This window comes from Tinamus guttatus, unplaced genomic scaffold (assembly GCF_059628265.1).
Source record: "Tinamus guttatus ecotype Peru unplaced genomic scaffold, ASM5962826v1 Tinamus_guttatus_pri_ptg000639l, whole genome shotgun sequence".
Taxonomy (NCBI): domain Eukaryota; kingdom Metazoa; phylum Chordata; class Aves; order Tinamiformes; family Tinamidae; genus Tinamus; species Tinamus guttatus.
In genome coordinates, this window is record NW_028289173.1 from 4135204 (window position 1) to 4162064 (window position 26861).

A 26861-nucleotide genomic window follows, 5' to 3' on the forward strand; every position below is an offset into this window, starting at 1 on the left:
ACAGATTAAACAACATTTTCCCAGTTGTCTGAATAACTCACTGAATACTTCATTGTCTTCTGAAGACTGCTGTGTTAGTCTGGCTGCTTTGGGACTCTCCTTAGCTGCTTCTTCCACCTTGGTTTCAGCACTCTGCAACAACAAACATTTATTTAGATTAGGTCCATCTCTTTTGATTCATCAATCCAGAACATTCTTCAAACTTCTTAATTATGGAAGCAGTACTGAACTGCTGCCATGCTACCATGAGGGTGTAGCTTTCTTTACTCTCTAATTTTTTTTTTCTTCAAAACAGCAGAGAAAATTAATCAGAAAACACTGATTTTACTGAATTCATTTTAATCTGATTTTTGTTTCTTTTTTTTTTCTCTACTTTCTCAGAAAATGGCTCAAACAACCTGTAATCTGCTGCTGCAAGAGCAGCACTCAAAGAAACGCTACCCAACAGCTACTGAGTGCTGCACATGAAATGAGTGATCACTTCAGTCCTTACTCAGGTGCCTTCCATTGCTTTAAAAACATGTCTTTGTCAGTCCCAGGGAAATTAGTAAAACTGAGCCCTGAGATGCTTTGGTCCGAGTAAGAAAACTGAAGAAAATGACGCAGCAGTTGTGCTATCTGCTTCCTGGAGAAGCCACAGTGTTGGTACGGACAGATGGCAGCTCCAAGTTCCTGGCAGGAAAACTGCGCAAGAATGTAGGTTTTAAGCATGATAGCATATAGTTGGATGTAAGGCTACTTGACATAGCTTTTTACACAGACAAAAAAAAGTAGATTTTAAAAAAGCTTTTTTATTTATACTAAAAATTTTATATGTCATTATTACTGACATATAAACAAACAGAATACAAGATAAATCACCAATCTAAGATTTGCATGAACCAACCAATGATTCAGATGCTTTAAAAACCATTTATTTCAAAGTAAAAAACATCTTAAAAGCCAGTATCAGGCCCATTGTTTAATTCTGTTCTCCAGTGTCCTAACACCTCTCAGTGCTTCCAACCAACGAACAAAAAAAAGTGAAACTGTATTTCCTTACACTGTTTGAGCTACACCAAGAGAGATTCTTTATCAAGTGCCTGCGGCTGTTAGTGAAATAAAGGGCCTTTGTGCATATCATCTTGACATAATGCCATCCGGTTCCCACTTTCTGGTCAAGCACCTAATGCGGTTTCAGAGGTGAAGGACAAAATAGATTTATGTTCCAGAATACATTTCCAAGAACAATAGACAGCAGTCCATTTACATACGATTTAAAAATTACATAGGCCTAAATAGACACAGAAAATATCTCTCTCCACAAAGCATCTTCTTAAAAACCATTAAAATGCTTTCAAACTGTAACTAAAGTGAAGTTTCCTAAGGATAAGAATTCTGAACATGCTAACTTGTCTGAACTAACACCTCAGACCTGTACTTCGAAGCAAATGAAGAGAGCGTGGCTCTCTTCTGCTGGTGCTCTGACAGTCTAAAAATACTGAGATTATCTTGTATTATAAAGCATTTATAAAATAAGAGGCCCATATGTATATACTGTAGCTGTACATATGTGCATATGTATATCAATGATGAGACAAGAGCAGCTGTAAAACAAACACTGCATGTTAAAACCCACTTTTGGACCAATTTCCTGTTGAAGCAACTATTTCCTCATGACTCAGTTTACCCATTTTTTTTTTTATTATATTCATATGCCATTATGCGCCAAGTGAACACCGCAATCTCCCTATCACGCATGTAAAAATTCTCATAGATAAGTACATAAATAACTAGCTGCTGCCAAAATATTTGCAACAAACAAACAAATAGCAATATCAAAAGCCCATTTTGGCTACCTACACACCCATTATTTCAGGCAGCAAGGCTAATTATCTTCTGCTGCAATCAGTGTCTATTTACAGAACTTTTACCTCAGAGGGAAATACTAAGAAATGCAGAGTTGCAAAATACTACAGACACCACAGTAACAGGCCAGAGTAGGAACTGCAGTGGAGCATACCGCATTTACTGAAGCGGATTTCCTCAAGAACATGTGCAGACTTGGAAATGCAAAGTTGTAAATCAAGCTGATTTTTTTTTTTTTTTTTTTTTACTATATTGCGCTATTTACATCCTAGGTGTCAGGGCTTGCTTCCTCTCCTTTAAACATAGAGCAAATACTCAATAACTTGATTTCACAAAGACAAAAAAAGTCAAAACTTTTCATCTGATTCTAGAAAGATTAATGTTATATCCAAAATAGTACTATAGAAATCCAATTCGAAGCAATAGTATTTGTATTGTCTGTGCTTTCATCCCTGTTATTTACAGTCTAGCAACATTTTCATTTTCTTATTCACACACTTAGTTAGCACATTTAGCTGTTGTTCTACCCCCAAGGCAAAAAAGAAAATATTTCACTTTATCTTCAGAGAAGTACACTGACTTCGAGAGTTGTAATCATAACAAAACATCACATGCTGCAAATTTATGAACATATGGCTTTGGCTGCATTTATCCTTTTTCTTCTTTTACTCATTCACTCAACTTCCTTGCACTCAACTCTGAAGACTTAGCAGAACTAATAGCATAATAAAACATTTGATTCCTCCTATACACTATATCTGTAAAATTATTTGAGACAAATAAAAAAACAGGTCCACCTCAAGAGTTAATCAAAGATCACTCACTAGAGGATGGACAAAAACAGGTTCGAGAGGCAATACATTGCCACGCTGGAGGAAAGGATGCAGAGTTGTAGATAATAATAATCTACAGTATATCCATTGCAACAGCTCACTCAGCTCTAGTGTCAGCCAGGAAAACAGCGAAACAGTTAAGAGCCTGAAATGCAAGGACACTTCTCTGGATACTGAATACAGGGGTATTGGGCAGGCGCTACAGGAATAAGACATTCTTAATAACAAGGATTTTCTTTGCAACTACTGCCATTCTTGCAATCTGCACCCCCAGATAAAGTACTATTAGGCTGAAATTCAGTGAAGCTTCCTATTATTTTCTTCTCAAAGAGTCAATTCAGTCTCAAAACATACAGCATCTCCTCACCATGAGGAATTTTACAGGCACAGCTTCTCACAACTCAAGAGGTTCTGCCAAGAACGCCGACTAGCAGCAAGAGTTTGCAAAGCCCCGGCTGGCCTTCTGCAGGGGCCAGGATCTCCCTGTACCTCCCTCAGGGCTGCGAACACTGACGTTCCTGAACACCGCCAAGATCTCCTCTTAGCTGTGCAGATCTCGCATTCTCATTTCATTAGTACCAGAACTCATTATACACATTACCTTATTTTCCTTTTACACAGATTCTGAACCATGAATTTTAACAACATCAGAGTTTCACTTTAACTCTCTTGAGAAAGATTGCAGCCATCGTTTGCAGCACAGTTAATCCAAACTGCAGGCTGGGCTCAGCTTATTTCTTCAGGTTTTTGAAAACATTGCAGGCAACTCTCATGCCAGTACCCAGTTAATTCTCCACCGGTCAGGTAAAAGTTTCAAAAATTTTACAATAATTTTCAGATAATAAAATCTTTACACAAGCTAACTGCAACCAGTCTTCAATCTCCTTGGATATATCAACTTCTCAGTTCAACTTTCATCTCTACAGATTTTTCCATGAATACTGTGAACTGGGGAGAGGTAGAAGGGAGAAAAATAAAGAAGAAAAAAAGGAAAAGTATGCTTTGTTAAAGAGAGAGTAGAAAAAAACATGAGTGACCTGTTGTTCTGCCTGCACTCTAAGAAATCAACAAAATTCCCATAAAACAACACGGAATTTGCAAAACAAGTTAAGACAAGACATAAAAATATGCTTTAGGTTGATATTCTTAATCTGAAGTAAGAGTCCCGTCATAAGTCTTTCACTCTGTAGGCATCAATGCCAAAACCATACACAGGAAACCTGAATCACATAAAATTCAGGCAAGCATAGGCAGAGGTACGAACTGCTATTTCCTCTACCAATCCCACCCCTATAACACAGAATAACACATCAGCTGAACAGTAAGTGCAGGAGCACACACCATACAAAACATTGCAGATCAGTGTAAGGATCTAGAACTATACTTGGAAATAAACGGAACTTCGATGGCCTCCGCAATGTTTGACCTAAAACTGACATTATCAAAGCACAGATGCTCCTGCACTCTAAATCTAAGCATTTTTTCTGTGTCACTATGAGAAGCTGCTGGTAGGCATGGTCATGAATGCAGCTCTTGATGCAATAGGTCTATGATGAAAGCAAAAATAGGCACTTTGGACATGAAATGCAGTAACACATCTGTTATGAAAGGTGCTTACACAGATGGTCCAGAGTGGGGTGAAGAATAATAGTTATCAAGACTGATGCCTTCCTCATCCACTCTCCTCTTTATCCTACCTGCACTGAGTCTTTGTTAATTTGTTCTCATCTAGCTACATGCTAAGGAAGTACAAATATTTCATTCTATTTTTGATGAAAAGGATGTGGTTTAAGTCATAAACAAAATGTTGTTGCTGCAGCATCAACTCTTAGAGCATATCTCTTAACAGCCACAAATACATTGAATAAGGGAAGTGTCTAAAGCCAACTGACTACTGATTTTAAAAATGCCACAACGTGAGATCTTTCTGAGGTAATGAAGCAACCTGGTTTCTTTTTGCTAGTAAAACTACCAATACCTTCCAGCAGATTGATTAAAAATAATTTGTATGGATATCCGATACATTAAAAAGTGGTAAAATTAGTCATCTAAGCATCTGTCCTACATAAAGCAAGACAGTGACCCGAAAAACTAACAGCCAGCTACAGATACACAATAGTTTGAAAAAAGCAGCCAAGCCTAGGATGATTTTGAGAAGCATAAGATAGCAATTCACCAGTCAGGAATACAAGACTAAAAATATTTTGTTTTCCAGGCAAGATTCACCTTCCAATCTCCCACAACAAACTTCTTGCAACACAGGTACGAGTTAGGCAGTCCATAATGAACCAAAGACTCTTGTCAAAGGCTCTGGTCACTGTCTACTACTTAGAGATGCTCATCAGCCCAGAATCCTGCACCGATGATTACCCAGGCCTGGCAGCGGCAGAAACGCTCACTGTCGATCTGCTCCTTTTAACCACAAAAAGGGAGAAGGGAGGGTAAAAGCAATGGCAGGTTTCAACACGAAGCACAGCATTAACTTAACAGCTTGCAGACAGTGGTTGATGGTGGTACAGCAGGGCATATCATGTGTAGACCTATGGAGCATTTCAGAAATACTCAGAGCATTTTAGAAATATTCACGGTAAGCATCAGGCCTGATGCTTACCTCCAAGGCTACTAGAAACAATACAGCCTACTGTGGAAACTACTCTTCATGGCCTCCAGGTGTGAAAGCCTTTTTGCTTTACTGACTTTCCAGATCAACTTAGAGCCAACGATTATCTGACAAAACCCAGCACAACTGACATGCTGCAAACCAATGTGACCTTTGTTAAGGGAAAACAGGGAAAGTTTCATGCCTCAGTGTGCACTTTTGACCCCACATGCGACAATGTGGGCTACAGATTATTGCAGCAGAGCTGTGTTGCCTAAACACGCACAGCAGAACAGCGGCGCAGTTTCATGCAACAATTTAGGTCTCTTCAGTTCCCTCGCAGCAAACCCGAGTTCAGGGAGGCTAGGATTTAATTCCTAGCATTTTAGTCTTAATTCCATTCCAGGAAAGAACCAGTTCCTCAGCATACAAGATAAAATTGCCAACATGTACTTCTGCATCATTTCTACGTGTAGGTGAACACTTCCTTTACTAAGTAAGAGAACTATACAAAAATAGATATTTAAATAGATACTGAAAAGGCAAAAAGGCTAGACAAATATAGAGACCTGTTTCACTGTTCTATTCATAGTGATACATTAGACTAATATAAAAAACCCCCCTGAGCTTAGGATAATTTGAGTAGAAAACATGTCCTGAAACAATTTCCACTACACAGCAAAAATGGACTTTCAACTTCCTGAATTTAATTCAATTTTCATTTGCCAAATACTTAGCTCATGATGAAAGCAGCCTCACAGCTGCAATGTAAAAGCAATTTATATTCAAAATTAAATTTCTTTAACTCCCTAAAAAGCTACCAAAATAGCTTCAGTATTAAAAATAAAACAAACAAACAAATCCCCACTTATTTGCCAAGAATTAAAAGAAGAATTAATTAACAAGATAGAGTAGCTAATATGAGAAGAGATTTGGAAAAAAAAGGAACATTTTCACTGCTTTAGGTCACTTGACAGTCTTCATTCCTGTGACTTAAAAAGTCACAGTTAGGGAAAATTTTGCATAAAGGTTGCCTCTTCTTAAAGTATACTGTATTTATTTACAAGATCTATAGCTTCAAGGGAAGTTTTTATTAGAGAGTTGACCAATGAACGTTAACTTGGAAAAACTAAAGTTTCAGCTCCTCATTGGCACGCACTCCTCCTCAGCATCCCGTCGGCCTCCCCATGACTCCCTCGAGCCGGGCTGACACAACTGCTCATAGGGCCCACAGTGAGCTGGGCCAAACACAATCCTTTGAGTAATGCTGGGGGAGAGAGTGGGCTAGAACTGAACCACATCTGCTCTCTGATCTCGCTCTGATTTGCCACACAGCCCCAAAAACTGTTAATGGGAGAAACAAGGTTCTGCTGGGAGGCAGCCATGGAATCGGCCGCCGTTCGCGAAGCACAAGATGGCGGCACCCTACAGGATATCCATGAAAGGCACAAAATCCTGAACTTGTGTCCAAATAAGGCAAGCTTATCCTCTCCCTTTGAATGATTTAAATAGGCCAATATTAAAATGCAGGAGCTTGGAAAAAAAGAAAACCTGAGTTTTGTTATACTGTGCTCTGGGAAGCAACACAGGTGCTACGAGCAGGTAAATAAATGCACAAAACACTCAAAATATGGCAAGCCCTTTTCAAAATTAAAAAAAAATAATAAACGACAGTTTTGAAATACACTTGGTACAGAAGTAAGTTTTAGTTGAAGGAAACTGGCAAATACACCAAAAGTACTGTAATTTTAACAACCACTGGTATGATACCGCTTAACTCCTGAGTAAGAAAATTTAAAAGAAGTACTATTCACTTAAATAGTATATGGCTTTGTAGAAAGATTTGGGAAACTGAAACCTAAACCCCCAGGACTGAGAAGTAATCAGTCAAGAGCAGGGAAATGATCTTGCACGTCAGTCTGGTGTACCTGCAATCCACAAAAGCTTTAAGTGCATCCAGTTAAACCCCAGAGGCTATGAAAAACTCCATGTGCAGCATCATTGCAAAAATAAAAAACATCTCTCTGCTTTTCCTGGCTCTATGTTAGTGTTATCTTCACTGTCAAAAGTGAACATAAAGGAAGACACTAATAATTTTATCAAAGACCCCAAAAGGTATTAATGCATGCAAAATAGTTAATAAGGCTACAAAAACCAAACGAACAAAACAAAACAAAAAAACCCTCAAAACCTACTATAAACATTAAATACTAGATTTTAATTATAACCTTAAGTCAAATGGGAACTCATCAGGAATATCAGACTAAGCAAACTAAGCTTTACTGAAGGATTAATTTTCCTTGATGATCTAGCAAATCAGCTTCTGCTACTGCATTATTAAGCACTTCAGTTGTGTCAATAGTATGGTAAGGAACTATAAGGTCTTCTTCATTTTAAATGAAAGAGAGGACAGAGAGCAAAATTCTGCAAAACTTGAACTGAGGAGGAGTGCAATATTGATCCTTACCACATTAACTCAAAACTTTATCTAACCAAATTAAGATATGCATGTAATGCATTCCTGCATGTAAATTTACAGTTATATTATAGTTATCTGGAGAAGGTCTCATCTCCTACCACTTCACAAAGATGTGGTCAGGCAGACACCCATCACATGTTGCTCATGTTGGTCTGTCCTTCAGCCCTGACCATAAGTTCTTGCCTGACTCAGCATTAGATGCGAGGCAGAGACCACACATTCCCACTGCTCTCTTGTGCAGGGTGACCCCCTCGCTCCTTTCCGTACCCAAAAGCCTGTATCCAGACAGGGTTTTGTCCCCCACAGAAGGGAGGCAGAGGGCACCAGTCGAAGAGCCAGATAAACCTCATCAGTCTCTCAGTGATGCTGTGGGTCCAAACCTCCTGCTTTACAAATACACGTAGCAAAAAACATAGTTGCATATTCACATAAACTAAGGACTAGTTTTTAAGAATATGGGGAAAGGAATGGAAAAAAAAATCGGTATTAATTTTTCGAAACACATTAAGGCATCTCAGAGGCATTTGTGTTTCAACACATTCAAAAATCAAAGTTATTTCCCTTTCTCATGCCCCACAAGACACACTGCAAAACAGATGTCAAGTGACCTTTCAAAATCTTCACTGAAAATAGATTAAAAAATTAAGTTAGGTAACTATCAAGCTTCCCCACTTCTTGGATCAAAAAAATATGATTAAGAATTTGAATTTACACCCTTCAATCATTATTTGTTAAAAGGAGATAACACGGGCAGGCTGGCCTCCAAAGTAAGAGCGGTCATAGGCTTCTAAAGCAGTAACTCTGCGGGCAAATTAGGTGTCTTCATTTTGTATTTCTCTAAAAGAGAAGCAACATCAAAGATTCAGAGTGCTAGTTACGTGAATGCCGTGCTGCACAAATTGCAAAAGAAAGCCGTGACCTAAAGCAAGAGTCTGGCTTTTTTCACTTGGTAAACGAAAAAGCTGCAACTCAGTAAGAAAACGTGTCACAAATAATGGTTCCTGCAAACCATTTTTATTCTTTGCAGCATAAAAGGTTTCTCTCTGCTTCAAAGAAATTCAGTAAACAGAACAAAAACCAACTGTACTCGTCTGGCAGTATCACTAAGACACATACGCGTACCTTCAAAGAAGGATGCCAGTCGCACTAAAAGCTATAATCATAAGATTAGGCATCAGCAGACGACGCAACAAGTACTAACTCATGCCACCTATTTAAATGAAACAACTAGAACACAGAGAAACATCTAGAATTTTTTCATTTGCTTGGAATTTCTCAGTATCACTTAGTTGTTTGAAAATGGAACTTGGAGCTCGGAATCATTTTTTTGACCAATTAGTGTTCTTTGGATTATTTTCCTCCTTCTACATTCTGAATAAACTGATCAATTCCTCCTTTTTTTTTAACCCTACAAGCGTGTCTAGAAAAAAACCCACCATCCTACAGACCAAGAACAAACACTGAAATGTATACAGCCCAGTTAGACGAATATTAGATTTAAAAAAGCTATTTCAGGAAGCCCGCTATAGTCAATTAAAGATTTTGCCTAAGGAAATTTAAGAACAAAAGAAAAGGACCTTTTTCATAAAGACCTTATTAAATGCAAAATGTAAAATTTAGAGAAGATTAATTAATTTCTGAAATGTTTTAGCTTTAGGCATTCTCCAAGGAATTGTCTAAACTGAACATGAGATCTGAGAGGCCGTCATAAAAATACAATTAGTAACACAAAACTATAAACCTAATTAACATCAAAGCAATACAACACAACTCAAGAAGATCACAAAAAAATGACACCTTCAAAATCTACGCCAACAACGAGAAAAAAACTACACAAAAAGACCAAATACAAATAGACATTGTCACCATTTACTGATTTGTTTAGTTTCTGCCTCCAGTACCTGTTTTAAAGAAACTGAAAAGCAAATCTAAAAAACACTAAGATGATCACTGCCCTTTCACAGGGCTGATGTGCACTGGTGAGATCATGATTTTTTTTTCCAGAAATATTACAACTTTTAGGAGACTAGCTCATCTTCAGACATGGCACAGCTTCTTTGAAGTCCTTCGCAAATACCCAAACATGTACTGTACAGACCACTCTTTTTGTAGGAGTCTAAGGAGATTAGAAATCTGACAATACGCAGAAATTAGTATTTTGTTCTTTGATAGCTTCTTCAGAAGCAATGAATTTTTGGTGCAGCTAGGAGCGAGGATGAGAGCTATAGACACTTTCAGTGACAAGGTATTTTGAGCTGACCACTAAAGCTTGCTCTGTTTCTTCAGAGAAGCAAATGCCTTCAGAGTAAAATTTGCCAACCACCTCTATCTAAATGGCATTGCATCCATGCATCATGTAAAATCTGGTATCTCTTCCTGTTATTTTGCTTCTTATTCTGCTATCTTGCTTTGCAAAATCCACACAGAACAATCCTTTCCTCCAAGCTTTAAACCACCACAGAGGCACTCTCGCAAGAACTACCATGTAAGGGTTACTGCACCAAAACTATCTCAGGGAAAATGGACCGTTGCAATATATGTAAGAATGGCTTACAAGTTGAAATACTGAACTGCATGTTCTCATGTTCTCTAACTAAAATTACACTTTTTTTTTTTTTTTTTTTTTTTTTAAGAAAGCTACAGTGAAGTCTAAGTCTCGGGTACAAAATTTATTCTGGAGGATGGGAAAGACAAACCAAAAAAAATCCACACCTAATTCTTCTGGTTACCCAAGATGTCCAGATAAATGACATCTTAATTGCTTATTTTCAGGTAACTGCTTTAGTCAGAGTTTAAATGTCTAAATTGACATCTGAATTGTGCTGACCACTGGGTGGGTAAAGAGGAGATACAGAGATTAATGAATGGCGCAGCCCAGTTTCATTACTTGACACACAGGTGGTACATAAACAGCCCCTAAACCAGGAGGGGAAAAAAAAAAAAAAAAGGAAGCCGCAGAATAATAGAAGATGTCATAGTGAGTTGTCTTATTCAGCAGTAATGCTGGAATGGCATCATGAGATATGCAGTCATGAGATAGATGCCCTTTAATGAGTGCATATTTTAAACCTGCTGAGAGCACCTGATCTTACTGGAGCTTCCAGACATTGCACAGGGTATGGAGGTCAGCGCTTGACCGCCACGAGCTGTGGGCCCAACTCCACGGAGCAGTTGGTTACACCCGTTCCACAGGCAGCCTTGGCTACCAAGGTCCTTGTCTGGAGCGTGCTTATGCCTTAGGCTATGCAGCACAGGCTGTAACATGCAAGTGCGAATACTTACAAATATGAGCCTGTTAGTATCGATACAAGCTTTCATCAAGTCACATTGCCAGTTTTTAAAATCTCCTGGTGACTTCGAATGAAATCACTACAGATACTTTTTCTCCTAGTAATCTAGAGCTTAACACATTCCCGACCTTTAGAAATAGTCACCCTTAGTGAGCTATTTCTGCTTACCACAAGGAGACAGGTGAGACAAAACTTGAGGGCCCAAGGAAATGACTCACTCGCATGTCACACTCAGGAGTGCCTCTTCAGTGCCAGGCGACACCTGATTCATCAGCACGCACACACCATTACTCACCTGGAAATAGGTGAGGTTTTCCTACACATCTAATTGTTTCCTTTCATAAATAAATAAATAAAGGCTATGATCAAAAAACAGTTTTCAAAAGTGATAATACAAGATATATATACTCCTTAATATGGACATTTGGTAAACCTGTTCTTATGCCTTTCAAAAATAATATAATTTAATCACTGAAGAAACAACAAGCCATCTACACTATAAATAATTTTTTTCTCACGAGCATTCCCCTGACCCCACTTTTTGTTTTTTTCCTTATTAAAATAGAGCAGCTTTTAAGGAGAGAGTTGTATTAAACAGCACTATCTACCATCTTCCAAATACATAAAAATCAAATGAAAACTAAATCTGTTAAAAAGCAGGCAGCACAACTTTTCAACTGACTAAAAGTTCATCCTCTGCACTACTATCATAAAGAAATCCTGGAAGTGATGGCAATGAAAGTCTCATGTGCATGTACAGACAGGAGAAACAGTAATCCAGAGATGAGGCCACACCTGTGAGCATCAACCTTGTCACTCAGGCAGCCAGAGAGCAAATAGAAACCGGCATTTAAAAGAATGATTCAATTTCATCAGAGTTTGTTTCACTAATACAGTTCTAATGAAAACTCTGCACAGCCTCAGAGAAGAGGCAGGAGGAGGTAGGAATGAAGAAATTAGCACTATGATGAAATTCAAGAGATATATATCAAAAGAGAATGAGTTTCCTATTTAGCGGCTTCTGCAGCATTTACAATCATCCACTCAAGTGCCAGGCTCCATGGGGGAGCCTGGAGCATTAACTGCAATCACTTTTATTCACTGACAGAGTCAACGTCAAACTCGAGATGGGACTGCTCATTCTTCTCCCCCTGGGTGTCCCCTCTTCCTCCCTTTTCTTTTCCGTTAGTACTTAATTTTCTAATCTTTTTTTCTTTTTCAGCATGTACATCATCATCATAACACTCAGTCAGCATCACCTTTCTTCTGTAACCACTATATAGCCAAAAAGCTACTAGCCACCATACACAGACTGCTAAGCCTTTGAATAGAGGATAAGGTTGTGTTCTGTGAGCATCTTTTTGGCAGGAAGATTTCAAGCAAGTAGGAAAGATCGTCCAACTAGAAAGCACACTTTATGACTCTTCTCTTCTTTATGTGGATTTGTCTTTAAAGAAGACTCTACATCAGAAAAGCAACTCATCTCCACTATTTTTGTCATTTACCCCAAAATGCAGTAGTTACTTCTGATAAAGTATAAAAGAGGGTACATGATGTCCTCAGAAAACTCTGTTATCTAAAATGAAAAGGCAATAAGGTATCAATAAATTGAAGGCTGCACTTAATACATCACATTTTAAAAGGATACACGACACCAGAATCTGAACATTATGTACAAGAAAGGGATTGAAAATAGCCTGCCTGGATTTACCAGGGGCAAATTGTGCCTGAGCAGCGTGATTACCTTCTATAATGAAACACCAGGTTCCATGGCTGAGGGGAAAGCTACAGATGTCATACAACCTGACATTAAAATGGCCTTTAACAGTCTCCTGTGATTTACCACTGCACCCTTACAGACATACTGAGAAGATAAGCTTGGGTAGGCGGACTACAAAATGGCTGGAAAATTGGTTGGACCGCTGAGCTCAAAGGATTGTACTCAACAGCATGAAGCCCAACTACCATTAGTTGCCGTCCTAAGGGATCAATACTAGAGCCAATAGCATTTAATGTCTTCAAAAAAGACCTGAGTTATAATAAACTGGAGGACTAGTCAATCCACGGAAAGGCAGAGCTGCTATCAGTTCACAGGGACACTGACAGCTGGAGATAGAGGCAGACAAGAACCTTGTGATGTTCAATAAAGGCAAACACAAGTCCCGCACCTGGCACTGAGTATCCCACATACTTGCACAGGCTGGGGACTAACTAGCCAGAAAGCAGTGGCACAGATAAGCAACTGGCAATCAAAAAGTTGCGACTGATCCAGGCAAAGGTCCCTGTTGTGAAGATGGACAATTGCATACAAGGCTGCATTAGCATGAACGTAGCCATTAAGTCAACGAGGGAAACTATTACCTTCTGTTCAGCTCCAGTGACACATCTGACCACCATGCCCAGTTCTGGGCTCCAGAGACACAAGAGATATCAAGATGATTAGGGTCTGAAGGACATGGCAGATGAGGAGAGACACAGAACTGGATTTGTCCAGGTTACAAAAAGACTGCAGATTTGTCCTGTCAGACGAATCTGTTTTCCTGCAGAAAACAGGCAGCCAGATCTTGAAGGTGCATAGTGACAAGGCAATATGCAAACTAACACAAGCTGATCCACATAAAACTAATCAGATATCAGAAAAAACTTTTTCACCATGAGCATGATAAAATACCTGAAAGTTGCCCAGGTGGGCTGTGGAATACCCATGCTTGGAGGTACTCAAAACCCAGCTGAGCAAGGTCCTCAGCAACCTGACCTAACCGGAATCAGGGATTGGACTTGATGACTTCCAGAGGCATCTTCCAACTAAAATTATATATAACTGATATCTTAAACTTAAGTAATACTACATAGCAGCAGAACTGTTTATCCCATTTACTGAGATAAATGACAAGTGTTTTTGTTTACTTTTAAAAGCCATTAAAGTTAAATGACTGTATTCCTTATGTTAGGAATTGATAAACAGCTATAGAAGTAGCAAAAAGATAATTTTGCCAATTCTATGAGCAAAAAGTTGAATTCCTAGTTTCCTAAACTTGTTCATTTGAGAAAAAAGACCTACATGAATCCTCACAGAGCAGAGGAAAGGTTTTTGGCAGGACAGATATATACTTGAGTTATGTTGAGAAATTTTTTTCTTGTTCTGCTTTGTTCTTTCTGTAGACTCTCAAGATATTTTGCTCGGAGTCACTGCAGTCACAAGAGCTTCCCAAGGCAGAAGCTCTGGCTAATACACCAATTTAAAACTGCTTGAACAGCCACAGGTGGTTACAGAGAGATAAACAGTAGTATGTCTGAGCAGTGAAGAACTCTGAACCGATTTCTCCCCAGAGGGAAACATTTCTGGCCTCAAAACTGAGCCAAGTGGACTGTAAGACAGACTACAAAAAAAAAAAAATCCCAATGCATCCAACTTTTATAGTCATGATACCTTCAGTAAAAATCTCTAATCTTTTTAAAATGTGTAACTTATCTATAGCAAGAAATAAAGATCGATTGCTATCTCTGACTAAAGTGAATTTTGAAGGGCTGACAAGGTTGACAAGTTGCTATTGACATGACAGTTGCAAATGTTGCTCACTGAAAAATCCAGGCAAATAACATTTGTTATTCATTAACAGCTACGATGCACTTTTCAGTGACGAGCAAATAACATCTCTGGATTCAGCTAAAACAACAAGACACAAAATCCCAAGAAACCAATGACTACATGTGCCCTAGAGGTATTTATGGCTCTACCTTAAGAGGGCTGTGCCAGTAGCTACCTATCAATACTTATTTTTGCATATCTTCTATGAATAAGCCTATATTAAATTACAAGAATTCTATTACAGTAAAGAAGTTCTATATAGTCTACTCTTAGTAAATCATACAACCTAATAAACTCATCTTACCTTTCTATTCCAATAATATTTCCTCGCTTTGACAATTATGCCCATCCCCACCACGACTTCCTTCTAGTATCTGCAGACGAAAAGTAACTGTGTAACTGAGAAATGAGTTAAAAGCTACAGGAACTACACACTGATGACCAAGAGCTGTTGTATTACCAATACAGGACACCTGCTCAAACCTCTACTGTAAGTTATACTAGGTTCAACTTAAAGGGTATATATTTTTTTCAATATATAGCTCCATCTCTTGCAACGCAAATCGCCTTTTAGAATAAATATTCCTTAAAAGTAAGTCCTTAGAAGAAACAATTCTTTTGATAGCCTGTGCAAAATTAGAGGTAAACAAGTTATTAGAGAAGACAGAGCTCAAGGCAAACTTCTCCCTGTATTACAAACACCTGATCTAGACTGTGGTTGAGTCACAAGGGGTTTGCTTATATGCCACTCAAAATTCCTACCCCAGAAGAAAGGCATACATGCAAAACATATAGATTACATACGGAATTCTTCATATATATCAAAGTCTATAATTACTGATGTGTACTTCAGTGAGGAAGAAGTAGAAGGGAAAAACTGTTTCTTCTCCTCTCCATTAAAAATGCTGTGGAGAGACTCTGACTCTCCAAACTACACTGCTGCCATTTTTTTTCCCAAGGTTTTGCTCACACATAATCCCCAGTAACTCACATGTGCAAAAATCTATGTTAATGCATTCCTTGGCTGGCACTTTTAAGTGCACAGACGTCATGAAGTTAAAGATTGCATTTCCCCCAGCAACTGTTACTTAGTAACCCTCTGCATATAAATAGAATTTTACATTACTGCATGTGTGTCATGAAGGCTGAAATTTATGCCTCAAATTCTATAGGCAAACCAGAATCAGAAGAACTCATGCAGGGAAGTGTAAATTAAACTCACCCCAGCTAGACTTAAATGCTTCTCTAGGCAGAGAATTTAACAGGAAATAAAAAGAATTGTGAATGAACAAAGAGGATTTCCCATTGCAATTGTCCTTCCAAAGTTTCAGCATAAAAGAAAAAAAAAAAAAGTGGGCACATACAACTTCAGAGAAGTTAGTACTGAAGCAGATCCTCTGCTATTGCTCCTCGACTGGGAAGTGCAGTCCTCAGACAATGCACAAACATAGCGGAAAGTAGACAAAGCTCTTCCCAAGGGGTACCTTCTGCCCTAGAGGTAATACAATATGTTGGTCTACATATTATCTAGGTAGAATTGGCATCACAAGACCTGCAGTCAAAGTAAGGCTAAAAGAGGCTGCATAAAACATGCTAGACCTAGTGGAAAGGAAAACAGGTGGATCATGATGGATGTTTAAAAAAAAAAAAAAAACATACACAGATTAGAATTCATCAACTCAAATATTTAGAAACTTAAATAGCTATATCGCATTAACATATTTCTGATCCTTCCCATAAATAGATTACCTGTGAAATGACAGCCTATTCAAACTACTTTAGTAACTACTACCAAAGAATTTCAGAATCACTTTGGACCAAGAGAATGCTTCTTCAGCAAAGAAAATACATTTCCTGTGAAAATATCCAGGCATCTTTAAATCAACTCCCTACCACTACATGCAGCCTACTGTCATTACTCTGCTTCTTCCCATTCTTTGCCTCTAGCACACATCTCCTCAAATGTTTTATTCTAATCAAAGAACTAGCAGATACAACTGGTTGAGTTCCATGAATTGCATTTTATAAATACATATCCATGAGGAGGTTACATGTAATGTATAGCTGGAGTTACTATACTGAATGACTAAGTATAAGCACATGGATTAACAAACACATTTCATTTGCATTTCTATTAGCAAATTTATAACCATTTAAAAAACAGTCTAACATCTATTACAGCACCCACAGCATTCAAATCGTTTCCCATTTCTCCTTAAGAATTAAAAATAGCCACCCTAAAAAGAAATTCTGGAAAATTCTCCCTCCAGTTCCTGCAACTCTTCTACCACAATTAGGTACCTCAGTAATCATGATACAAGTTCTCTCTGCAGAATTCCACCTCTGGACAACCAACCAACTTTCAAGATTTTTTGGCACTTAAAAAAAAACTTCAAAATCTGAATTCCTACTTAAAGTATTTTCTCTGTTGCAAGTATGTCTCCATACCAAGAATGCTGTGACAAGCAAGCTCACCTAGCTCAGGTTAGGAAGTCTTTATTCCTGTTAAGCCTCAAACAGTGTTTCTTTCAAGTAAATAAGCTATGAACCATAATAAGCTTTGAAATAAACCACAGCAAATAGTGACCAAGAGGACTCCAGACACCCAGAGATGCCCTGAAGTTGTCATTTTCTTAGAGCCGCAAGACTCAGCTTGGCATCTCAGCAGCAGAAGACTTGGCCAGGCCTTAGCCAACGGCTGGAACAATTAACTGGCCATCTGGATCTGTGCATGGAAGAAAGCAGCTCTGCACCAGCTCCTCTGGCCCACAGTTAGTAGCTTAATTGGTTAAAGCAAGCTGATCATGGATAAAATAGGATGATTTCTCTACTGCTGAGACCAGTGCTCAGAAGCTGGGACTGAAGCCAAGCCACCTGCTCCGAGTCTCCTTAGGAACTTATTCTGTTCAGAGGGACTTCCAAACACAGGGTTTGAAAAACTGAATTAGAAATGATAAAAGAACTGTGATTCAGTTAATGCAAAGTCTATGTTTTAAGCACCTTAAGCTTCAAAAATACAACTCTCTCCCATAACCAGGTAACTCAATAGCTGCAATACCACATTATTACAGTATTAACTTCATTATAATATGCATTGAATTATTGCACTATAAACTCCCCAACATCCAAAAGATATAAGAATCCCGTCTCAAAGGCAGACATGCCACTTGTTCCTATTGTTCTTTGTCTACTTGGTGATAAATGTCACCGGCCAAGAATCCTGAACAATATGGTGGAGGAGTATTAGAGTTCATGGCTCCCCATCCCACCTAAATGCATCCAACTGAGAGACCACAGGCAGGATCCTTTCAGGTTGTTTTCCCTCTGAACACCGAAAAACTTTCCTTTTTAGGTATTATCATCCACCCATATGTGCCTGTATAGCACAGCATAACACAATAATAAGCAAATAACAGAAAAAACGAAGGAATGAAAAAGGGTGCAACAGGCAGAAGAGCAGAAAAAAAATCTCTGGAGATCTTCAAAACCCGCTTGGACGCAGTCCTGTGCCACGTGCCCTAGGTGTCCCTGCGTATGCAGGGGGGTTGGACTAGATGATCTCTAGAGGTCCCTTCCAACCCTAAGCATTCTATGATTCTATGATTTTTCCTCCTTCCTTTTCCTCCTTCCAAGAGGACTGCATAAAGAGAGAGTACAAAGGACTATGGCAGATCAGAGAAAACACCGAGCGCGCTTTAATTTTTAACTCCTGGAAATACTGGCAATACAGGCGTATTGGTAATGGGCTGCTTGGGAGTGCTACTGTGGTAGGCTGGCATACTTTGCTCAAGATTGTATGGGGAAATGAAGAGGGAATTGGTTGGAGAAGAAAACCCTTTTTCAAGTGGATACGTATCGTCAGACAGGTGCTGATATAGCTCATGTTTTTTTAAGCAATACTCCTGCCTTCCTGGTAAGGCTACCCGCCTGCTGCTCATCTCTGCACTGCTTCTGAGTGTGCAACTGCACTGTTCATAATGGAGTACTATTGCTAATGTCTGAAAAACAAAACAGGGCACGGAATTTCCTCTGCATCAGAGACACAGATGCTGTCAGGAAGTAGTGTACAGACAGAAGACGGGGTGTAAGGAGTAGGAGGAAGGTGAAGATAAAGGTGAGGAAGGGGGCATATGAAAGGCTGGAAAAATGTGTTAGACATTTAGTGAGTCAGTTTTGACCACAAAGCCAAAAATTACTCAGATTTTAACGTAACAGTCTGGGATAGGTGCTAACCTTTTAACCAAGATGTTTCCAGTTTATCAGGATTTCCACAACTCATCTGAAAAATCACAGCACTGCAAGGCTATGAACCCAGTCCTGCAGCTCTTGCATGGAACAGGGAGAACTGCCAATTAACGCCACGTCAGAATGTGGACCCAAAAATAGTGCTAATTTTATGGCAACAACTGACTTGAGAGATCTCATGGGCAACAGACTTGTTAAAACTTCTGGCTCTTCGTTATTTTCTGTTGCTTTTGAACTGCATGGGAATTTGTGAGCAAGCTGCATGTCCCCACACCTCCCGAAATTCAATGCTGCTGAAACAACCATCACTCAATAATCGCTAAGCCCAGGTACGATACCAGACAGACTGTCACTCTATGGACTTGTGACAGAGACACAAGGTTTCCCTTACGGCCACCTCTTGATTAGACCTGATGCAAGAAGTTGCCCTAATTATCCAATTTAAGTTGTATGCATCTTCAGCTCATCACAAATAACAGATATAACACTACATTGATAGGATGCTGCAGTGAAGCCCTTAGAATGAACCTTATCTCAAAATTTGAATTTTTTGAATTTAAACTGTTTTACTCTGCTTAAAAGTTTGTCACTGTCTTTTGGCAAAAGTCTCCCCCACCCAGCAAGCGCTAGCTAAGTATTTCTACAAAGCACAGGACATGTACGAGTTTAGTAAAAGAAAAAAAAAAAAGTGACATTTTTGCTCAAAGTGGAAAAACAGTTTTGAATTGCAGCAGCACAGAAGTCAAATTTATCCTGTGTACTTGTAACTGCAGTTACTTTTTTAAAAAATCATTGTTCATCATTCCTATGCAGCTTGTGGTATAAAAAGAAATTATTGTTAAAGTGACATTTTGTACAGCAAAGCCCTGTCTCTGCATTTACAGACTAAAGAAAGATTCCCCTGACGTTAGCAATGCAGAAACCCTGTTTTCTGTTTCGGTGTGGTAGACATTTGGCATCAGGATATTTGACATCAGACTTTTGGGGAGTCTGGGTTTTGCCTTTGTACTGATGCATTGTGTAAAATAGACACGACCAGCTACATTTAGTTACCTACCTACACTAGCAGTTTACACTACCAGAAGTGCAAATAAGGACAAAACAGGGAAGTTAAACAAAACATAGTTCCAGTGCTTCTTCCAGCTGGTGCACAAGAGCATCCAAGTCAAGAGAACTAGCATTACATGAGGAAATGAGGGCAAGCTGCAGAGAGCACTTTTACAGGCATTGAATACTGTGACAAGTGTTACAGAAAGTATTACCAGTCACCTGAAGACACTGAAGAGAGAACACTAGCTGTTTTCCATCTTAAAAGCCTAAGATGGAGATTCTGTTGTGGCTTGGTCCCAAATACCCACAGGTAGACTTCAGCAGGCTTCTCGATGGGGAGAATGCACTTCCCACCACTCTAACACTGTAATTAATTTTACAGAATTAGATTCTAGGGTAATACTTTACAGTAAAAGATCCTTTTTTTAGGATCACCATTTTTAGGGACCTTATCAAGTGTATTTAGTGAAATTCCACTTTGCTGTGCTGACCTTTCAGAGCAGGTGATGCAAGCTGCTACATGATGCAGAAGCTGATCTACGAGTCCAAGCACAAAAAGGTAATGAGAAGAACATACTGCTACATTTCAGTATCTCCATGTCACTTGCTGCTTTGTCAAGATTAAAAATATAAACAACCTCGCCTTCATTTTTTCAGCGTGAAGTTGGTGCCATGTTGAACAAATTGTTCTCAGGCTGCCGCGCAGGGCGTCTCCGATAACAGAAACCCCCTCAGCTGCTAGAGTGGTTCAGAGAGAGCTCACGGAGAAAGGGCAGAGCGTTACGCCCCTGCCCTCCCAACTCCTTCCCGATTTAAGGGGTATTATCATTAAAGTCATTTGAAAGGGCACTCGCCGTGTCTGCGCTGAAGCCGACACAAAGCAGATGTGATGGGATGGCAGTAAAAGGGCACCTGATGCACAAGACCTTAGGGAGAAGAGAGGGCACTTGGCTCTTCTCTCAACAGTTTTGCAGGCTGAGGAGAGGCTGGGAGACCAAGGCTGAAGCCCCTACCTCCTCCCCAGCCGAAACCACAGCGACTGCGCCTCTTCCTTTTACACCCATGCAGGCTTAACCAGCTTGAGACCTAAATCAAGAAACATCAGTACCTGGCACTCGTGCATGCAAAAGAAAAACATGTTCTCAACGCGTTTCACGTAACATCAACCTAATTTACTCATGTTTTCAGTGAAACTTGGAACTAGTGAAAAAATTTCCAATACCGTGTTATTCAGACAACTAAATACAGGCACTGCAGCGCTGACCAGAACTTGTCCCTTACTCGTATCTGCCTTGCTTGCCTGCTTTAACTCTTCCACTAGCTGCTCTGGGCAGAAGCCTTGCTACCTTCAGCAGCATTCAGATATGAACAGCAAGCTGAAATTATTAGCTCTGAACCAAGGACAGCACATCTTTCACATATGCTCACAATGACCTCTACATATTTTAGATGCCAGAAAGATCAAATTTTCTAACAATTATAGACTAGTGTCCATAAAGTTTAATAAACAATTAGATTTAGATCCCATTAACTTTATTGGAGCTACTTTTTTGCTTGACCATTGAATACATACTTCAATACCATATAAATTATGGTTTCAAAGACAATTTCTTGAGGAAAGTCATCACAGTGAACACACAGTTCACATTCTCAGAAGAGCAGAGCCATCCGTGCCCCACTAAGGTACCATCCCACCACTTTCTGAAGCACGCTGAGACCTGAAGGTTCCACTCAAGGCCTCAAAGTGCTCTGCTATTAATACAGAACGACCCTGTATCTGTCCCAGCAAACAATCTAGTTAGACAGTTTGAAGGCTGAGAAGTGAAATAGGAGAGAGCAAGCACGAGCGATTTGCTCAAGGCCAAAAACTAGGTCAATGACAGAATTTAGAGAAAACTGGTATCTATCAAATTTAATCGGCCTTACACAACCCGAGTTCCCCAAAATTCCATTTGCTCTCCAGAAGGGGCTTTCCCTCTTGCAAAAGCAGTACCAGACACCGGTTTTAGGGGACACAGGCTATCCAAGAGAAATCCTATAATACATAACCTGTAAAACTGGTTGGTGAAAACAAGCATCAAATCTTTTGTATAAAACTTTCACTCTTACAACATTTTAAACTTTTTTTTTCCTATATTTTGAGAGAGATATAAGAGAGCATATTTCAATCAATATGTCAAATTACACAAAGAGTACATGGCAGCCCTTGCGGTTTTTATTGCTTTATAGCAAAAGGCAAAAACTACAATTGCACAAGGAAAGAAAACAGAGTAGCATAGGAAAAAAAATACTGTTATACAGCCTCATTTCGTAAAAAGCAAAAGATCTGCACTGATTATTTTTTGTGTGATAACAGGGCTACTGTATTTAAGCATATTTAAAAAGTGCAAGTGCTCTCAATAAAAGTATATCCCACTAATCCTTCCTAGACATCAAAATCCATTCAAGCATCTCTCAAACAGCTATATACTAAAAAACCAACAAAACACACAAAAACTTTATTTTTACAAAAATAACATTTGAGAACAATTAATTTTTAAAAAAATCCAAATATTCTATCTGTTTTTTCCTTTCTTGATACTTACAATTACCATATTTACGATGCATACCAAGAAGAAACACCTGGTAAAAACCACAAAGATGGTTTAGGTCTTTAAACAGTCTCAACACCGAGAAGTAGGGCATCAGAGGAGAGCAGTGTGAAAACCCTTAGTTCAGTGCCTATGAAGCCTGCGTTACAACTACTGATCCAGTCTTTTTCAGAATTTCAAATTTCTCTCATCAGGTACAACCACAAAACCTTATATCAATGTTATCAGCACTAGGCCCAGGCAAGGTGCTAGATTTCCAAAGATTAACAAGCTAAGCAGAGACCAAAAAAAAAAAAAAAAAAGGGGAAAAAACATGTAGTAACAACCTCATTTAATTTATATTACTGCAATTTCGATATTAATATTCACAGGCAAAAATTTTCATAAGTTTATCACACAGCAAGACTGGATCATTATTTACAGATGGTTTTATAGTTCAAACAAAACATTAAACTATAAATTGTATGCTTACTACATTTGTTTTCAATTTCTGCCTGTGAAAAAGTAACATATTGTGCAAATGCTCATTTCTCAAAGTTCTAGAGGTACCCAAGGTAGCGACTGGTTTCAGTTCCTTGGTGTTTACTTACAGCACACCCAACACACATTCAGGACATAAAATAAGCAGATGACCACCTAACGCATTCCTGACTCGTACAAGCTTCCTGAGCAATCCTTTGATGCGGCAGAGCTGAGGGTTCTGGTCTTTTGTCACAGTCAGCTTGCTTGCCAGTGCCCCACAGCACTACGTGACCCAAAGTACACGGAAACCAGGCCAAGCGGACTCACTACGTTTGGTATCATTGTAGAAGATGAGACAAAGACCACATTTCCCTTTCTAAGATGTGCTGACAACCAGCAGTGAAGTTAAAGGCCAATTGTGGTAGGTACCAAGAAGGCTCAACATTTTTTGAAGGCAGCATATGTGCTCTACAGAATTCTCCAAGGGAGACAACCAAAAAGGATCGCTCAGAGAACTAAGCCAGCATAATACGTAAGGTGGGTTTAGTTATTCTAGAAGAGCACACAGCTATTTGCAGCTTAATGGTGTCAGAACAAAATATGAGTCTACTCTAGCCACCCACTCTACAAAGACTCTGAGAGCTAAATGCAGAGTCAGACAGCGAGAACAGCCCTTTCTTTTGTTGTTGTTCATAGATAAATTTATGCAAGTTTAAACCCAAATATTAACACTAAGAACAAAGTTAAATAAACTTGGAATGCTTAAGATAAAGATTCATACATTCAGCAATGCATTAGAAGGACTACAAAGTCTAAAACCATCAAGCAAAAGGAAACTGCTGGACTGAACAGTTTTTAACTATCTTACAAAAAATACTAAAATGCAGACACTGGAAATAAAGATCTAAAAGAAATTACACAGAATATGTTACAACCACCCACATGTTTTACTCAAAGCAGTAAATATTTTCCTCCTTATTTGGGCCAAATTGATCCTCTGTTTTCAAGGCGTCCAATTAGGTACACAATCTCTCCTCATTATTTATGAAATAATTATTACAGGCCAGCATATTTGTAAATCTAGATAACAACAATATTTTGAAAGAAACATCACAGCATTATAAACCATCGTGTTCTCTTTTGCACACTTGCCAAGTTTAAATCATTTTGGTTTCATGATAAAAATTTGATGAGTGAATTACTTCCTGATTCTCTGTCTATAATTTTATCATTTAAATCCTCAAATTTGCAGAAAGTAAAACAAAGCTAGATGCCAACTCAAAAACATTGTAATTGCTGTCACATTTAGTAGACAAGTAGGAGTTATGATTGCCACTCTCTCCCAGCAGTCTCTCTAAAGTCACCATACATGTAATAGATATCTTGAACAGGTTCGTTTGTTCAGGCCCTAGTATAGTGTTTGTACACCGAATTTGATCCAATGGGTTCAAAGCAGTTAAGATGTTGATCTCCCCTTGGGGGAAGAGAAAAATTGCAAACAGGCTGAAGTTGCAAGAAATGAATTTTACAAGAATCCGTAATGAAATGCTAGCTCCTTTAACTGTAGTTCTGCCATTAAGATCATAAGAAGCAGTTTCGAATTCTCACTACAGTCTCTGCAGGTCATCAGCATCATACTACAAGACTGCTGAGAAAACAATTTTAACTTGCAGTTATGCAGCAGAACAATGAGAAAAGAGAGTTATTAGTTTAAAAGAGGAAAAAAAGAGGAAAAAAAAAAGTATGTCATATGGTTACTACTGCCATTGAACTTTATTACTGCCTGTAAGAACTGAATCAAGAATTCTGCTTGTGCAGAATACACAGTACCACCTTAGCTATATATCTCCTGATTTTAAAACTGTGGCCCTATAATTTCTTGCAATATGATTGTTGTCTTATAGGCATAAAGGGAGATCTTGATAAAGCATTTCTTATTTTCTAGTTCGGGCTCCTGTTTCCCCCCCGCCCGAGGATGCGTGAGAAACGGAGGGTATTGCTACACAGAAATAAGCTCCAGCTTCAAAGATATTTTAGGTTAAAGATGTTGCTTTGATTGCAGAGACAATGTTTTGTACGAACTAGTGCAAAAGAAACAATTCAAACAATCCACTTCCTTTTGGATCTGTCTTACATACTAGCTGTAAGATTCATATTGACCTGCCTTATGCTCAGCACTGCAGGATCCACATCTATTGCTATTCCTTTGAAGAATCCTTTCTCGTTTGAGGATCCATGTGCCAGACAACTCATCCACCTGTTCCCCAGATGAGTCAGACACATGTGATCCTAATGCGGCAGAGAAGCAATGAAGCAGGGGATACATACTGCACAACAGTCCAGTGAGCTCAGTGTACCTGCCAGACCACACCTGCAACATCTCTCAAATTCAATCGGAAAAGAATTAGCTAAATCTCTCTTTGGTGCATTTCACCAAAGATCATGACAACACAATTTCCTAGAAAGGAAGTAATGAGAAACCTTGAGGTAACAACTGCACATGCGTTTTTGCAAACGGAACCGTAAGGCCACAGCACCATTCTGTAATGCACTGTCCATACAAGAACTGCCAAACAAGAACGTGTCCCTTGTCCTGCTGTTTTCTCCTTATTCCTTCCAGTGTCCCTACCTGTTCTCTAAAATTCTCCCTCTCAAGAAGATGTCAAAGAGTTAGTTGCAGTATGATTTCCAGCCTGTTCACCTCTTGGTAAGTTAGCTGTTTTTCTGTGGCACAACAAAGCAGAGCACCTGTGTAACTCCAAATATAGCACCGAACTTTCTTGAGTGTGGGCTCAGACTATAAACTGATATTTTTGGGTGGGGATGGGAAAAGGGAAGTTAGTAACAGCTAATAGTATAACAAGAAGCAACTTTTTATAGTAAAGGCCTCTGTGAATGTTCTTTATGTACAACTTAGAAAAACAACAAAAAACACAAGCTTATATTGAAAGGAAAGCAGCCTTTGACTCTTCCAATACAGAGTGTCAAAAACAGAGCACAAAGCACAGTGTCAGAAGAGGCCTGAAAAGCAATATCAGCTTCTAATGAACATTTGGACAATGTTGAGATTTCAAAGCCATATCACTCAAGACTGAAAATCTTTTTCTTTATAACCATTCCATTTGAAATGTCGTTATACAGTCTATTTTTAACGGAAAAATGTTTAGCCTTAGCTACCGACAAACAAAATAGCTGTCAACAAGTAGAACAATATTCAAATAATTGTTTCCTTAAAAACGGCTGCAGTTTCCTCATTCTAAGCCTCATTCCATCTGTTTCCACCATGAGTGAGCAGCTCCTTATCTGATAGACATCTGAACAATGAAAACAGTGCATCTCACATTAAATCCAAAACAGCAAAATCCCAATTTGGTTATATGCCATACAGAGGCTTCTCCTCTTACTGTATAGTAAAATGACAACAGTATAATTGTAATGGAGAAAGTAAACTTGTAAACACATTTACGTACTACATAATATATATTTGGTAACATGCCTATTTCTGAAATTGCACTGCCTCTTGTATTTCTGCTCTTACCTTGGTTGGCTTCTCAGTGCTATGTTCTCGCTTTCCTACATGGTTCCCCATGATAGATCACCAGAACTTCAAATTCTGAAAAATAAAACCAAATGAGCCTTTTTGAAACTAATACTGAAACCTTTATATTGCAACACAAATTAAATTTTATCTCACACAGAACAAAAAGACAGCTCTTGTACAATTAGAAAAAGCTTATATGGTCTGTTCTGCAAATCTAAGCAACACCAGAAAGATTTCCTTCTTTTAAACAGGAAAAAAAAAAAGAAGAAGAAAAAAAAAAAAAAGGTGTTTAATGGGAACTCATAAAGCAAGATTGCAGTAGAAATTAGGTAGA

At 38.8% G+C, this 26861-nt stretch overlaps 1 protein-coding gene across 2 annotated transcripts in view; it reads right to left on the reverse strand.

Moving 5' to 3' along the window:
- The window catches only part of MBP (myelin basic protein), an 85778-nt gene extending 59188 nt beyond the window's left edge, over positions 1–26590 (reverse strand). For both annotated transcript variants that reach the window (XM_088535652.1, XM_088535651.1), the window contains exons 1-2: positions 26525–26590; positions 42–132 (exon numbers count right to left, since the gene is read on the reverse strand). In XM_088535652.1, coding sequence (XP_088391778.1) covers positions 42–132; positions 26525–26575 — 142 coding nt within the window. In that variant the 5' untranslated portion in view covers positions 26576–26590. The remainder of the gene's footprint in view (positions 1–41; positions 133–26524) is intronic.
- Positions 26591–26861: the final 271 nt, after the last annotated feature.